This window comes from Dipodomys spectabilis, unplaced genomic scaffold (genome assembly GCF_019054845.1).
Source record: "Dipodomys spectabilis isolate Male_0828 unplaced genomic scaffold, ASM1905484v1 ptg000157l, whole genome shotgun sequence".
Lineage (NCBI taxonomy): Eukaryota > Metazoa > Chordata > Mammalia > Rodentia > Heteromyidae > Dipodomys > Dipodomys spectabilis.
The window spans coordinates 15370119-15384956 of record NW_024870834.1 but is presented as its reverse complement, the minus strand read 5'-3'; the positions used below and the strand labels follow the sequence as shown (position 1 = coordinate 15384956).

Below are 14838 nucleotides of genomic sequence, written 5' to 3'. Positions count from 1 at the left end.
AATCTTACAAGGCCTTCAAAGCAGAACTCACACCAATACTCCTCCAACTCTTCACTGAAATTGAAAGTGAAAGTTCACTACCAAACTCTTTCTATGAAGCCAGCTTAACCCTCACCCCAAAACCAGGCAGGGACTCATCAAAGTATTCTTAAAGATTGAGAAAAGTTGAGAAAAACTCTGGAGAAGTAGAATTTCAGTCTGAGAATTAATAATGGTCTCAAAATGCAGAGAAAAACACTACTTGGTGGTGTATGTTGTAATTAATGACCTCAAGGTCGTGATTAGCATCATAGCACTTTCATAGAGGCTCTTTGATTTATGTTTAGGATATGAAAAAGGTGTTCAGTGTTAACATGTGTGTATGACAAAACTTGGTTTCCACCAGCCACAAAGCCCAAGACATAGGAAAGCTCATGTATACAACTATACCTTGAAATCAACTTCAGCATCTGTATCCTGGAGATTGTAGACTGATTCTATATCTTTGATATAAAAAGGCAATAACATGTCTATGTTTGCTTCCTTTCCAAACATATCCAAAAGACATGTGTAAGTGAGCTTTTCCAGCCAAGTTAGGGTCTTCCAGGGTGATCCACACTGCTTTCTAGTGTCAGCCTCTTGTCACTTAGAAGAGTTGATTCTCCCTGAACCAGGAAACCACCTAAGAAAGTCCACACAAACTCCCTTACTTAATAATGCCCTTGTGCTCTGGGCCTATAAATTCACTTCTCCCAACCAAACACTTTTGTATTCCAAGACATTAATTTTTTTCACCTTGGTACACTCCAGGATCAAGGCTCACAAAATGTAAATAGTTTCTTTTTTTCCCTCTGTAGCCCCAAAGGTGTGTTGTGAGGATTAATGAGATGATGCTTATAATTGCATTTTGAGCTCCTTTGGTTGAAAGGCACTTTATAAACACATGGTATTAGTTCTTCAGTGAGGTCCATCTATCACTTACAAGTGGCCAAACATTCTAAGATGCCCTTTGGGTAGCACACTTTCTTTCCTGACTCCAAGAGAGATGCTCTGGGCCACTGCCAAGAATACAGCCAGAGCCAAGTTCAGAGAGTTTCCTGAGGTCCTTTTCTTTAGCGTCATATATTTGCTGTGAAACTCAGCAAGTGTTCTTTGGGGACAGAGGCATGACAAGAACCTCTGAACTACCACACTACTGGAGCCTACACACATTGATTTTCTTCTGCCTCTAGCTGCATACTATTTGGTCTCTGTTCATTAGACACACACTCTTAATTTTTTACTGTCAACAAAGCAACAAAGGACAACTTTTTCTTTCTTTGTTCCAGGGGCTCAAAACAAAATGCAAACTACTTCTGGCATTAATTTCATGCAGGTGAATGTTGTTACACTTTGCCTATTATTCTGTCCACGTGCTTGCCAACATTTCAGGTGGTATTAATAGTGTACTCGCAAAACAACGTTTTCTGCCAACCTAGTGCAAATGGCCAGAACCTTTAAGCTATCTTCCTCAGCTTAGCAGTAGTATATCATCATTACCTGTGACTAGACCAAAAACATCACATTTGTCAATGCCTGAATTGCTCTTTTTGGTGATTTTAGAAACCCATTTGGCTTTGGAAATGCAATTAGCCAAGTATATTTTTGATGATACAGAATTATAAAAGCAACAATTGGGAAAAGAAGGGATGTTTGAGATGTTTGATTTTCCATGGTAAGCTAATCTTTGCAAGATAGCCTTTACAAAACTAATCAGAGACAGCTGTGAATTGGTTGTTTGTTTATTTTTGTGCCAGTTCTAAGGCTTGAACTCAGGGCCTCACATTCCCTCTTGACTTTTTTGCCTGATTAGTTCTCTACCTACTGAGCCACATTTCTACTTTCAGCTTTTTTGGTGCTTAAAGGCTATCAGAATTTCATGTATGTGTCTTCCTGGACTGGTTTAGAACTGTACTGGTCCTCATATTGCAGCCTCCTAAACAGCTAGGATTACAGAAATGAGTCACCAGCATTCATCCGTGTTTGGAATGGAAGACTTCCAAAGGTTTTGAGAACACACAATCCCAACATGGAACTAGCATGCTTCATTTTGGTAAAAAAGATAGTTGAAGTATATCAATATTAATTGTTTAATAAGTAAACTCAATATTTACTATTTCAGGTTATATTTGTATATATGTGTATATATCCACACATATATACATATAGATACACAACATTCATACATATATTGTGCTTCCTATTAACTTATACTAAGGTAAAGCGAGAAATGAGGAAATAAAAACTAAGAGATTTGTCCAAGGAGACATAACTTACAAATGGTAAAGTTAGCAATCAAACCCAGATTTGTGTCTGCATCCTATTGTCTTTTACTTTTGTATTATATCATTAAGGGCTTAAGAAAGTTACCATAACTTCTAATGAAATGAAATACATGTGACAAAAAAGCATAAGCATAATATTGATCTTGTTATTTTCTGTTCTGTAGAAGAGTTCTATCTTTCAGTTCATTTGAAAATATTTTACATTTGAAGGGCTGTTAACAAGTTTCTAATATATATCAGAATATACTTATGTAAGTAAGAGACTTCTTGTACTCAGTTACCTTTCATCGTAAATGGATCAGGCAAAATGTAGGAAATATGAGGTAGTTCTGCAAAATGGTTGGAGCTGAGTGTATGAACCAGTTGGGCCACAGTAATTTCAAATCAGAGTGTTTTGCTCTTTACAATATTATAATTCAACAGTGCATGTTGTACATGTCTCCAAGAGTTTAAACGTTGATAGTAGAGCGAATAGTCTATAGAGAACCAACTGGATAGAAATCTCAATTCTTTACCTGAAATAGAAAGAATGAATACATACATATTTAAGTAGAATAAGATATATATAGCTAATGATTTCTCTCTTAAAATTCTCTTGCATGCTGGTGCCAAATTCATATAGTTAATTTAAGAAGTGTTTATTTGAAGATTTCTTTGTGCATTATTAATTTCTCTGTATGGTTAAGAACTACAGTTATTGCATTTTTCTTGTAAAATTAATCATGCAGCTATGTCACCTTTTAATGGTATTATGATATTGCTATTCATAAGGACAGTCTGTCTTGAATATAGCATTATTTGTGTTGAAGAAATGACTTCATTCTTTGTTCAAATTTTCATACTGCTCTCTGAAATATACAACTGAATGTGATTGAGGATTTAATAAGAATGTGTATGAATTTGATGACATTTGTTCAGTGTACAGAATAGTCATGTGTATGATTTCTCATAGAGAAAGCTGTCTGTCCTTCAGTTAATCTAGTAAATGAGGCTTAGGGCAAATGAACTCATTCGCATGCACAGATTTCTAAAACAATTCTTACTAGTGTTTGACCTAAATTAAAATAAAAACCAAAAAGAACAATGAAAAGATACTAAGAACAATGCTAATGTGGTGATTTAAACCAGTTTGGTTTTTCAAATGACCTTCCATCTTTTCACAACTTTTCACAGTATTCTAGATCGCTGTCCTTAGTGCCAGATACTATCAGTCTGGCGTGGAAAACTTAAAATGTATTCTAAATGTCTTTAAAGCTGAGGTGGAGGAGAATGACTCCATCGTTCATTTTTACAAGGGTCAAGGTTGAATCACAGCTATGCTATCCTCTATTCTCCCACTATAGCACTTCATGGTTAGCCAACATTTTTCTTTATTTTTCTAAGATATACAATACTCCAATCTGAGTTTCTATGGTACACTCTGTTTTAAAGAGTATTGGATGAGTGTCTGGATTTTCAGCAGGGCCAAGAACTCTTATGTATGCAAATCAAAGCACAGTTCATTAAATAATATAATGTATCTGAAACTGCAACCTTTTGGAATTTTGGTTATATTTGATTATTTTCTTCAAGTTACTAAGAACATAAAATTTTCTATTTGTCATTGACTTCACCAATTTATTCCACAGTGAGCAGAATTTCATTCTACTTAATGTTGGAGCCAACCAGGATAAATACAGAAAACCCAAATCCATAGAATTTATTCTAGACAAATCTGACACTGTTCAGTTTCTTGGCATAGTGTTCCATTGTGCCTAAAACTGTAGAGAATCAATAACATTCTTTACCATAGTGATCACCAGCTGGGTAGGATTAAAAGTTATTCTTTTTATTTTTAGTCCATTAAATATAGGCACTTTTCAAAAAAGTACATTCTGTTTTTCAAATAAAAATACTTGAAAATATATACAACTTTATTTTGGATTAATAGAATGCTAAGTACCTAGATATATACCAGGAAAAAAATGATCAGAAAGCAGTAGTTGTAACTATGGGTAAAATTAACTTCCTTCAATATAGGCTTATTGAAACACCAAGAAATCAAGATTTTTCCAGTTTTCCTCTTTGCCTGCCATCTCCCTCTTATTCCATTTTCTTTTTAAGATAGGCTTCTTTGAGAAAAACTTAAACTTATTCCTGGCAATCCAAAACTGTGCATTTTTCTTTCTATTTTCTTGCATTTTATACACATTAGCCTATTGTTATTTGATTATTCTGCAGTGCTGACATTAACCCAAGGGCTTTAAGCATAATAGACCAATGCTGTACCCCTGGGCTACACCATACCCCCAACCTCCTTTTTATGCTAGTATGTTATACTTTATGCTAGCTACCTAAGGTTCTACAACGTAGGCTCAAAGCAGCTCCATAGCTGCCTCTCTCATGAATCTTTCTTTCAAAAAATATTCCAGGGAATTAAGGAAGAAACAGCTTTCTTGAAATCTGAGAAGGCAGTGAGAAACCATAGTCCCCCAATACATCAGATCTCCTCAGTATATAAGTGCATCTGCACTTATGAACACAACACAACACACACACACACACACGTGAAATTTTCTTAGCCAATAATAACTGACAGAGTGGGCCCTACATTTAAAAATTCTGTGCCATGATTTTATTCACTTAGTCCAATTCTGTGTTTAAGCCTAATATTCTTCCTGGCTTTCACAATTCTTAGTAAATTATTTCTAAACTGCCTGATTGGGGATTTTTATTTCATTTTTTAAAATATTGGTAATTTGGAATTGAGTTCCCTAAGTTCCAATATAAGGCTATGAATCAAAAATGATGAATTACAATTCACTAGTTTCTGCTAGATCAATGTGGGGCTGGCTGATGAGATAGAACAGTTCCCAAAGCATGGCTTCATTATTTTGTTATTTGAAGCATATTCATTAGGGGCATCTCTCTATACCACTCTCTGTGTCTTTCCTAATTAGAGAAACCATTCAGGAGTGGTAATAACAGTTACTAAAGGAAGAAGAGGCATACTAGCAGTTAAAGCTTATGTTTGAGCCTTGAAACAAATTAAGTGTTTCATGCTTAGAAGAAATAGCCCTAATGGACTTTATGAGTGGATTACTTGTATAAAAAGAGTCCATCACAGGAAGATGAGAGAGAAACAGAGACAAAGAGAGACAGAGGATAGAGAGAGAGAGAAGAGGAGGAGAAGAGAGTAGAGGAGAGTAGGAGAGAAGAGAATAGAGGAGAGGAGAAAAAGACAGGGAGAGAGAAGGAGAAAGACAGGAAGAGATAGACAAAGAGAAATGGAGAAAGATGGAGAGGGAGAGAGAGAGAAAAGGAGGTAGTAATTATTCAAGGTTTTAAATGTGCAACATATCTGGGGAAAAGGAATAAAGATCTAAGGATATCAGAGGTGATATTATGCCAGCACCTTGTAAATGGAGTAAGATGTCTCTTACCCATAAGGATTTCAGTTGTCTTTTTTGGCTTCCTTTCCTAAAAAGAAGAGACACTACAAATTCTTGAGAGGAGAATACAGAAGGATAAAGCCCTTTGTTTCCTATAGAGACACATTTTAGTCATAGTGGGGTATTCAGGCTCCATTATGTCATTGTGAGAATGATCTGTCAGATGTATCACTGAGATGTGTGTGTCTCAACTGAATCAATTAAGTTGTAATTGGGTTGAAACCAAGACAGAGTGAATGAGCTCTGTTTGTGTAAACAACCAAATCTTTCCTGCTCCATAATTATCCCATGCCAAAATATGCTGAAATAGTGCCTAGCTGAGATTAACCTGACCCCAAACATGTCCGCCAGGGCAGAGTGACTTCAACTCCACCTCCACTAAAGATAAATTGATAGCTATCTCTAAAAAACGTCATAAAACAAACCAAAAAACCTAGGATGCTTTTTTTTTTTTGTAATGACTTATTGACTTTTCAGATTGTTCTTTAAGCTGTTTTTTAAACTTTAAAGGCAACACTGATAATGAACGCTTCCAAATGGTAAAACAGAAAATCCCCTTCAAATATAACCGGCCCGTAGAAGAGTGGCTACAGGAAAAAGGTAACCGTCGTTAAAACTTTCATTTTAAAATCATTTGATTCTAAACCCTCATTTTTAAAGCCTGCAAATAAATGTTCCTTAAATGATAATCGCCTGCTGCATAAATGACTGTTTTAATTTTCATTATAATTTGTGTCAGCTTCCACCTGCCATATGTTGATAAATCATGCTATAATACATTGCCATTAAAACACAGTTAAAGGGACTAACATCTAGCCTGTCAGTGGGACAAGCACAAACAAGAAATTCCAGGAACCCTAAAAACAGAAATGTATTATGGCAATTTAACCACTGCATGACATTATTTGTTAATTTGCTTTAAATTCCCTCACACACCATAGCTTTCTAAAGAAATTTCAAAAGTATCTTTTAAACTATTTTCTGGAGGTTCTCTTGGCTTCACTATCTGTTAACAACAACAACAACAAAAATCGGAGATTGACTGTTGTAACTTAAACTGCTTAAAATAAATGTCATAAAGGAAGCAATGTGTTTCACATTTGTTTTTAAACAAAGACTGAGAAAGATGAATTTTTGCCTCTAAATTCACTCAAGGCAGTTTTATGCCAGATTAATTGCAATCTAGTTTCTGCCTGCAACAAAACAACATAAAATTTGTTTTACACTCTGGTTGTGTTCTACCCTCATGTATTTCATTTTTTTTTATGCAACCAAAGTGTAAGTGGCTAAGACAATCAGTCGGAAAAGGAAAGGCTCATGAAAGGCAAAACAGTAACTTCTGTTTTGCAGAAGGAAACTACCACTCTGAATAAAAGAGCAGTGCTTATAATTCCTGGCGCAATGGCTATAATATAATCTATTATTTTACAGTGAAGAAAATTCTCTATCTCTAAAAACTATCTATTCTGTTCTTTCCTGAGCTAGTATATGCTGTTGTATCTCAAGACCTAAAGTGAGCCTTTAACATATGTTGACATTTGATTGAGTTCCCTAAAAGGAGTAATTGGGGCTTTTACATACTATACCACTTAAGAAACAAGTGTTGGTGATAGTTTTAAGTTGAATGAAGATATACAGACTTTTGAACATGGAAAATCCTCACCAAGTCTTAACTGTGTGCCCTGTTTCCCCACATCTGTGGTCTAATTAAAAATAAATTAAGAATAACTCTAAAAAGCAAATAATTTTGTTTTGTAATCACCAGCTCATAAAGTCCCTTTAACAATAAAGACAATGATCACCTCACTTTGAAAAAGGAAAAGGCAACTAGATGCATGTCTGAGTCTCATATGCCTGAGAGAACTTTTTTTTTTGGTTTCATTTAATTTTACGTTTAATACTATTTATTTTACTTCATTGCCTTTTGAAGTCTAAGTTTAATAGCATGCCAGGCATTTTCATTTGTATAAACCATTATAAAGCAATTAGTAAGCTTTTAGTTTTCTTTATGATAACATCTTATCAGTTGGCTTTCCTAGAGAAAGATTCATTTGGATACAGAAGTAAAGGGATAGGCTGGGGGGAGGGGTGGTTGAAGTGGGATGGAGGGAGGTATCTTAGTTTCTTAATCAAATGTATATGTTATCAAAGCATAAGTATTGAGAAGACTTTATGCAAACTCTAAAGGTTCTCTTCTATATGGTTTCCACTGAAATTACTTTTTTATGTAATTAGAGTAACATTTGTTCTATTGCTTTAGCTCTTCCTCTGCCTAGCTGACTTTCCTCTGAGAAGGAACAGAAAACATGTATTGAGAGACCCTTTAAAGACAATGGGTTTAAAAAATAAAGACAGAAGGATGATGAGACAGATATATTAGGAAATACTTAATGCCTCTGCTGAATTATTTCTGGCTTCGGGGAAGAGAGTTAGGTCACAGCATTCCTAAGTCTGTTTTCTGTCTCTGTCTGCTATTGACTGATTTTTGACCTTAGACAATCCACTTAAATTCTGTATGTCTCAGATTTCCCCTCTGAGAAGAGGAGAAATAATACTGCCTATTCCCCCAAGGATGTTCTGAGCTTTAATTAATTAGTCTTTGTGTGACACTGACTGGGGACAAGCAAAGATTTAATTTAAGCATATGTGGATCTGATGTCCAAATGAGATAACAGTTAATAAGTTTTAAAAGGACGTGTACTTGAAACAAAACAAAAAGTTTCCTGCTTCAATCCTATACTGATGTGATAACCAAATTTTGTATTATTGATTGAAACGCCAATTATCAGGCTGTGATATAGATATATATGACTATATATACATACTTACATACACAAACATGTGTCAATGTCCATAGATAATGGTCACTTATTCAAAAAACAATGATCCAAGAACTAATAATAATGAGGATGAGATCTGGCATTGATTTTGTAATCTCTTAGGAAAAATGGTTGAAAGAGAAACTTTCACTTCATTCATAGGCAGAGATTAGTGATGGCTTTTTTCATTTATGCAATCTCCCCCCACCTAATTGAAAGAACTAAACCAGTCAGAGGAAGCAGTGGAAGAGACAGAGAGGGCTCTCTCAGTGACTTCTAGCCTTGTAGTAAGCATCTAAACCAAAACACAGAGGGCTAGCAGAAAGTTTTGAGGAACAAAAATCCAGGCAAGCAAATAGAAACCCAAATGCTTCCTACAGTGTGATAGAAAAATGGAAACATAGGTAACCCCTTTTCCTTTGTCACCCACCAAGTATTTCAGTTCCAAGTAATGATTAGTCAAAGAAGTGATAACCAAGAATGAAGCAGCAATTTAATCTTATAAACCCCAAATATATCTAGCCTTTTCAAATTCTTGGGTTAATCTCAAATAAGCAAAGAGCACTTTATGTAGTAAACTCTAGCAAAGGGAATGAAAGCAATCCATCATTTCCAGCCAGTGTAATTCAGGTTTTGAATTTCAATTTTTTCTGACCTTCTTTTTACTTGTTAGCATTGGCAGAATGATACTACTAGGAAGGTAAAGTGGGAACCCTTATAGAGGTTATCATTTTAAAGCAGTTTCAAGAATATTAGAATATAAAATAGTCTATAATCAGATTGTTCATCTGTCAACTAACCACCAATGCTGGATAACATTAAAAAAGAGAAGGAGGTACATGAAGATTATGAATGATACATAGTTGTGTACATGGAAGAGAAAACTTAACATTTGAGTTTCTAGCATGGAGATAGTGATTTTTTTTTTGCCTAAGAAATCTCCTGTTAGGAGCATTAACAGCATTTTCTGAATTGCTGTAAGCATTTCCAAATGCCTATGCAAAGTTCAGGAAGCATTACTTCTCCTCATCCACCATGCCATTCCTATTGTAGTAAATTTAGGGCTCCCATTAAAAAAAGCTATTGTCCAAAATAAATCATGAGTCATATGAACTCTACTCCATTAGCCTGTGTTACTGTGCATTAAGTGTTATGCTTCATCTCATGAGGCTGATGGCCAGAAAAATAGTAAAGGAACTGAGGGAACCATCATGAAATCCATTTGATCTGGTTCCATTCACCCTTGGGGTCTAGACAATTCTGTTAAGCCTATAGATCCCTTTACTCTGGACCAGAGATTCTTATGTTAATCATTTCCACTGTAACAAAATTCTCTGGTAAGTTTCCCAATTTCCTGAACAGGTATTATTTATAAATATTTCTTTGTAATAGGCACTTACAAGTTGTCTGGTGAGTGAAGTTGACTTTAGTCTAGAATCGATTTTGACTCTAGCCAAGAACCCCTTCTCTGTCTCCTCATTTCTATACTGTAGCTTGAGAAGGAATTTCCCATTATATGCCAGAAATTTAAGGGTAGCCAAACATTGCATAGCCTTGAAGACCTGCTGCTAGATAATGAAGCTAGGAGTTCAGACACCATAGTATGCCTCTCTTCAATAAATTAGAGGTTCTAAACCTCAGATTCCTAGAAGTATATTTCCTTTTATTAAACAGTTCAGAATAACAGAAAATTGTTTCCAGGTATTTATGACTAATATATTAGATGATTTGATTAAGAATGAGTAGAACCACGGGTTTCACATTGACTGAAGAAAAACTTCAAAGGGATATATTCAATTCCATTAGTATTTTTACCTTTTCTCCATATAAAAAAAGCTGACAGAAATAAAATTAAGAAATAATACTAAGGAAAAACTTTTAACCCGCTGTTTTCATGATAAATTATAACGAGTTCTAAACACTGTTGTTTTTTTCCAAGAAAGATCCTGATTGAGATAGAATATTTTCTAATAAGTAGAAATCATTAGGAGTAAGATTACTTGAGTACTGCTCTTCTATACTCTATTCTGCCATGATTTTTTTTTGTTGGTTCTCTTTTCACAGAAGTATAAATGTTCCCCAGATGGAAACTCCAAATAAGATAAATTACTAATATTTTCCAATTCATTACCATATTTCTGTGCCATTTAAGGAGTTTTACGTGTTGGTTTCTCCATTAATACCCATTTTGCCTTTAAAAATGCATTGATACTAAATGATATATTCCCATTAGCTCCCTACCCCAGTTGAGGAGCTCTATCCACACCACATATGACTATAAGTCATAGTTATATGACCATGGTTATATGCTTATGGCTTGGTTATGTGAACATAAATCTCTCATCCTCAAAATTAGTAGATATGTATTCATCACAATGTTATTAAACAGTCAATAGAGGTTACTATTATTCACTAGTAAAAATTATGGGAAATTATGTATTTGATGACTACAACGTCCATGTTTATAAGCATGCAGTGAATCCAAGTCTCTTAATATCAGTAAATGGAGTTTATCAGTCCTATTTTTTAAATTCAGTGTCCACATTCATCACTGAGTTTTGCCAAAACTCACTCCTATTTAATTATTATGTTAATTTGTAGCATAAAAAATTAATAGGCATCTCTGATGATTTATTCTAGCCATCACCTGATTTGGGTATTGCTTTCATCCATAGGTATATATCTAAGCAATAGCACTCATCACTGAACCAAAATTTCTTCTTTTTTACAATATAAAATAAAGACTAGATTATTCAGATTATATAGGCCTTTCAGCTAGACAGTGGAAGAGATAACCATAACAAAATGTTACTTGCCAGTGTTGATACTGAATATTTATCATCCATGTTTTTCCCCCACTTTAATTGCTCAAGGGAGCCTGTCTTAATGCTTGGTTATTCAAACCAGGTAAGTAAAGATATAAAATGTACAAAAATAATAATATTTCCTCCACCCAACCCACTAGGCCGGCAGCTAACCATCTTCAACACCCAGGCGCAAATAGCCATTGGTGGAAAGGACAAAGGACGCCTCTTCCAAGGCCAACTCTCTGGGCTCTATTATGATGGTCTGAAAGTACTGAACATGGCAGCTGAGAACAACCCTAATATTAAAATCAATGGAAGTGTCCGGCTGGTGGGAGAAGTCCCATCAATCTTGGGAACGACCCAGACAACCTCCATGCCACCAGAGATGTCGACTACGGTCATGGAAACCACCACCACAATGGCAACTACCACAACCCGCAAGAATCGCTCCACAGCCAGCATTCAGGTAAGCCATGCTCTGCATACCAATTGCTTTTGCAGTTTTTGTCTTTGAAATATGACTATTATGCCCAGTGCTCGATGCAGTTAAAGAATTTGAATTACTATGTGTGGAAGGAAGGATACCTGAAGATGCTTATCATAATAAGACCCAAGAGTAGAGAAAAATGAATTCACTGCTAAAGGAGTTGTAAAAGTCTTAGGGTACTCATGGGTTATAATGTCCCATATTTTTCACTGAAATGGTAAAGCTGTTATTCACAATGAAAAATGGATTACAATTTTAATATGATATTCTCCCTCCTCTCATTTTATTACCTTTTCTTTTCAAATAGAAAGAGAAAAGGAAAAAAAAGGAAAAAGAATTGCTATCATAGGAAAAGACTGTATCCTAGTTCAATTCTATTCATATCCTCCAGATGGCTTTGCTAGAACATGAATTGTTCATTATGGAGGCCAATGGGTATCATTAAATCAAGGGCAATTGAAGCTATAAGTTCAACTAATTCATGTGAAATACAGTCTTTTTGTTTGATATTAAGCCTTGATTAATCATCTGTCATTTTGGTCCATTTTGTTTCCTTTGTATTTGACCAAGATACTAATTACATTAGAAAAATGTGAAGGTTTTAATTTAGCTATGCAGGAAGTCCTTAGTTTTGTGGTAAGGATTTTGTTTTTCTATTTTAAAGTAATTATATCCAAGCTAAAGCTTAATACTTTCCTGACTCCCTTGGCATTTCATAAATCTAGTTAGTAGGGGGAGGGTAGGAGGTTAATCGAGTTATTAGCCTTAAATGCTCTGGCATAAAATAAGACATTCCAATTGCTTGTGGGGAAATTACCCCTAGCCTGGTTAGTGTTTGTAGAAAACTCAGTACATTGGTACATGCCCTTTCTGTTTCTCAGTTTTAAAACATTATCCAAAGCTTAATTGAGCCTTTGACATCCCTCACACATGGACTCTGTTGGACACTGTAAACTTAAAAATCAATAATCAATTAAGTCTCTTACTGATTCCCAGTTTTCTGCATTGAGTTTCTGCAAGTTAGGTGTAGTTAAGTGTGCACTATCTTCTATTTCCCTTTTGTTTGAGCAGAAATCCAGACAGCAACTTACATGATTCCATAGGAACAATTTGAAGTTGTAGCTACAGAAGATGTTATCAGCCAATTTTATGTGTTTTCCAAAGGCTGCCAAGAACCTGGCTAGCGTAGCAGTCTTATAATCACACGTGCAGTTACATGCATACCTATGCTCATGCCCAAAAGAGAAAAATAGCATTTCTCTGCTGATATTAAAGCAATAACTCTTGACACCTCACTCTATTCACTGAAAAGAAGATAAAAGGCAATATATATTTCTATTATGACTCTCTATAGCTCAAGAGTAGATCTGTTTTATTGTTGGTGAAAGGATAGTTCTATTTGCACAGGTCTTGGCAGACTTGTTTTGTTTCTGTCAGAATGTATTCTACTAACTCCGTGGGAAGCAAAGGAGCAAATGGCTTTTTCTTTGTGGGAATGGCTGATCCTGTAGTCTTTTTTAAGACCAAATTTTCACTGACCACAGGAGGATTTAATGTTACCCAGGGATCCAGGTACTAAGCCATGGTAATTGTCAGTTTTTGGCTTTCCCTCCTGTGGCAAATGCATACATGGGAGTAGACTGGGTGAATTCCTTCAACACTTTCTATCAACTAAGAAGCTAATGCTTCTGGAGAAGAGCAGGTTTCAAGGTACAGAAGTGTAGTCAGTGACTGTAACTGATTCTCACAGAAACTCTGCTCTCTTAGAGAAAATAGGTATGTGGGAAAGCCCACATCAAAAGCTTTTTTCTCAGTTGTGTTTCTTTTCCTTGGAGTCCAGTAATAACTACGTGTTATCTACATGTCTCTCCTTTTACCTTTCTTTTTTTGTGTGTGCCAGTCCTGGGGCTTATACACAGGAGCACTGTCCCTGAGCATCCGTTGTTCATGGCTATTGCTCTACCACTTGAGCCACAGTTCTACTTCTGTTTTTTGTTTTTGTTTTATGGGGGCTTGTGGTCTTGTTGGTTGATTGAAGATTAAGAATATCGTGAACTTTCCTGCCTGGGATGGCTTCCAACTGTGATCTTCAGATTGCAGCCTCTAGAGGAGCTAAGATTACAGGTGTGAGCCTCTGGCAACCCAGGTCCTTTTCCTTTTTATCAAGACTATAAAAGTGAATTATATACCTGTTGACACTCTGTTTATATGAGTGTGTAAATACATACTTGTGGAGGAAAGCCAGCAGTCCAGCAGAACTGATCAGACCAAGATGAGGGATAATTAAGTCCTGTGTTCTTTAAAAACACAAATGCCAATGAATTTGGTCTTTTTAATTCTTGCCACTTAGACATAAGAACAGTGCTTTGTATTCTGTAAAAACCTAAAGGCCTTATCTCCAAGTCTGTCTGAGCCTCATATATATTTTATCAATTATATCATCCTATGTGAGGACCTCAGAACACCACCCCTTTTGAATGCTACCAAACAATTCCAAGACCCTGGCAACTCTGTTATAGGGATAGTTATTCTAGAACCTTCCATATGCCTATGTGGTCCAGTTAATTTTCTTAAATAAAGAGGACTCAGAAAGCTCTACTCCCTAGGAGACACTTCAGAAAGAAGTATGGAAGATTATATTTCTTTTTTTTTTTAAATTGTGAAAATACCATACAGAGGAGATATAATTACATGGGCAAGATAGTGAGTACATTTCTTATCAAGCTTTGTTGGGAAGATTATATTTCATAGTCACTAGTATGTAATTTATTTTTTCATCTGTGTGAAATCATAAATAAAAGACTGTTCCAATGGTACTCTGCTCTGTCCTCTTGCTTTGATATTATTAAGGCAAATTTGCCTTAAATTCACCTTTGTTACAAGAGAACAGAAATACCCACGAGTGTAAAAGTATGACAATTAAAGAAGCCACTGATTCCTTCTTAAAGCATAAGCTAAGGAAATAGCATTTGAGAAGCTTGTTTTTGGTGG

At 35.5% G+C, this 14838-nt stretch overlaps 1 protein-coding gene across 11 annotated transcripts in view; it reads left to right on the top strand.

The window, feature by feature from the left end:
• The window catches only part of Nrxn3 (neurexin 3), a 1519933-nt gene that overhangs the window by 1364900 nt on the left and 140195 nt on the right, over positions 1-14838 (top strand). For 7 of the 11 annotated variants that reach the window (XM_042692576.1, XM_042692579.1, XM_042692578.1 and 4 more), the window contains 2 exons: positions 6245-6334; positions 11519-11826. In XM_042692576.1, the coding sequence (XP_042548510.1) occupies positions 6245-6334; positions 11519-11826 (398 nt within the window). The remainder of the gene's footprint in view (positions 1-6244; positions 6335-11518; positions 11827-14838) is intronic. The other 4 variants (XM_042692577.1, XM_042692581.1, XM_042692583.1 and 1 more) reach the window with 1 other exon arrangement.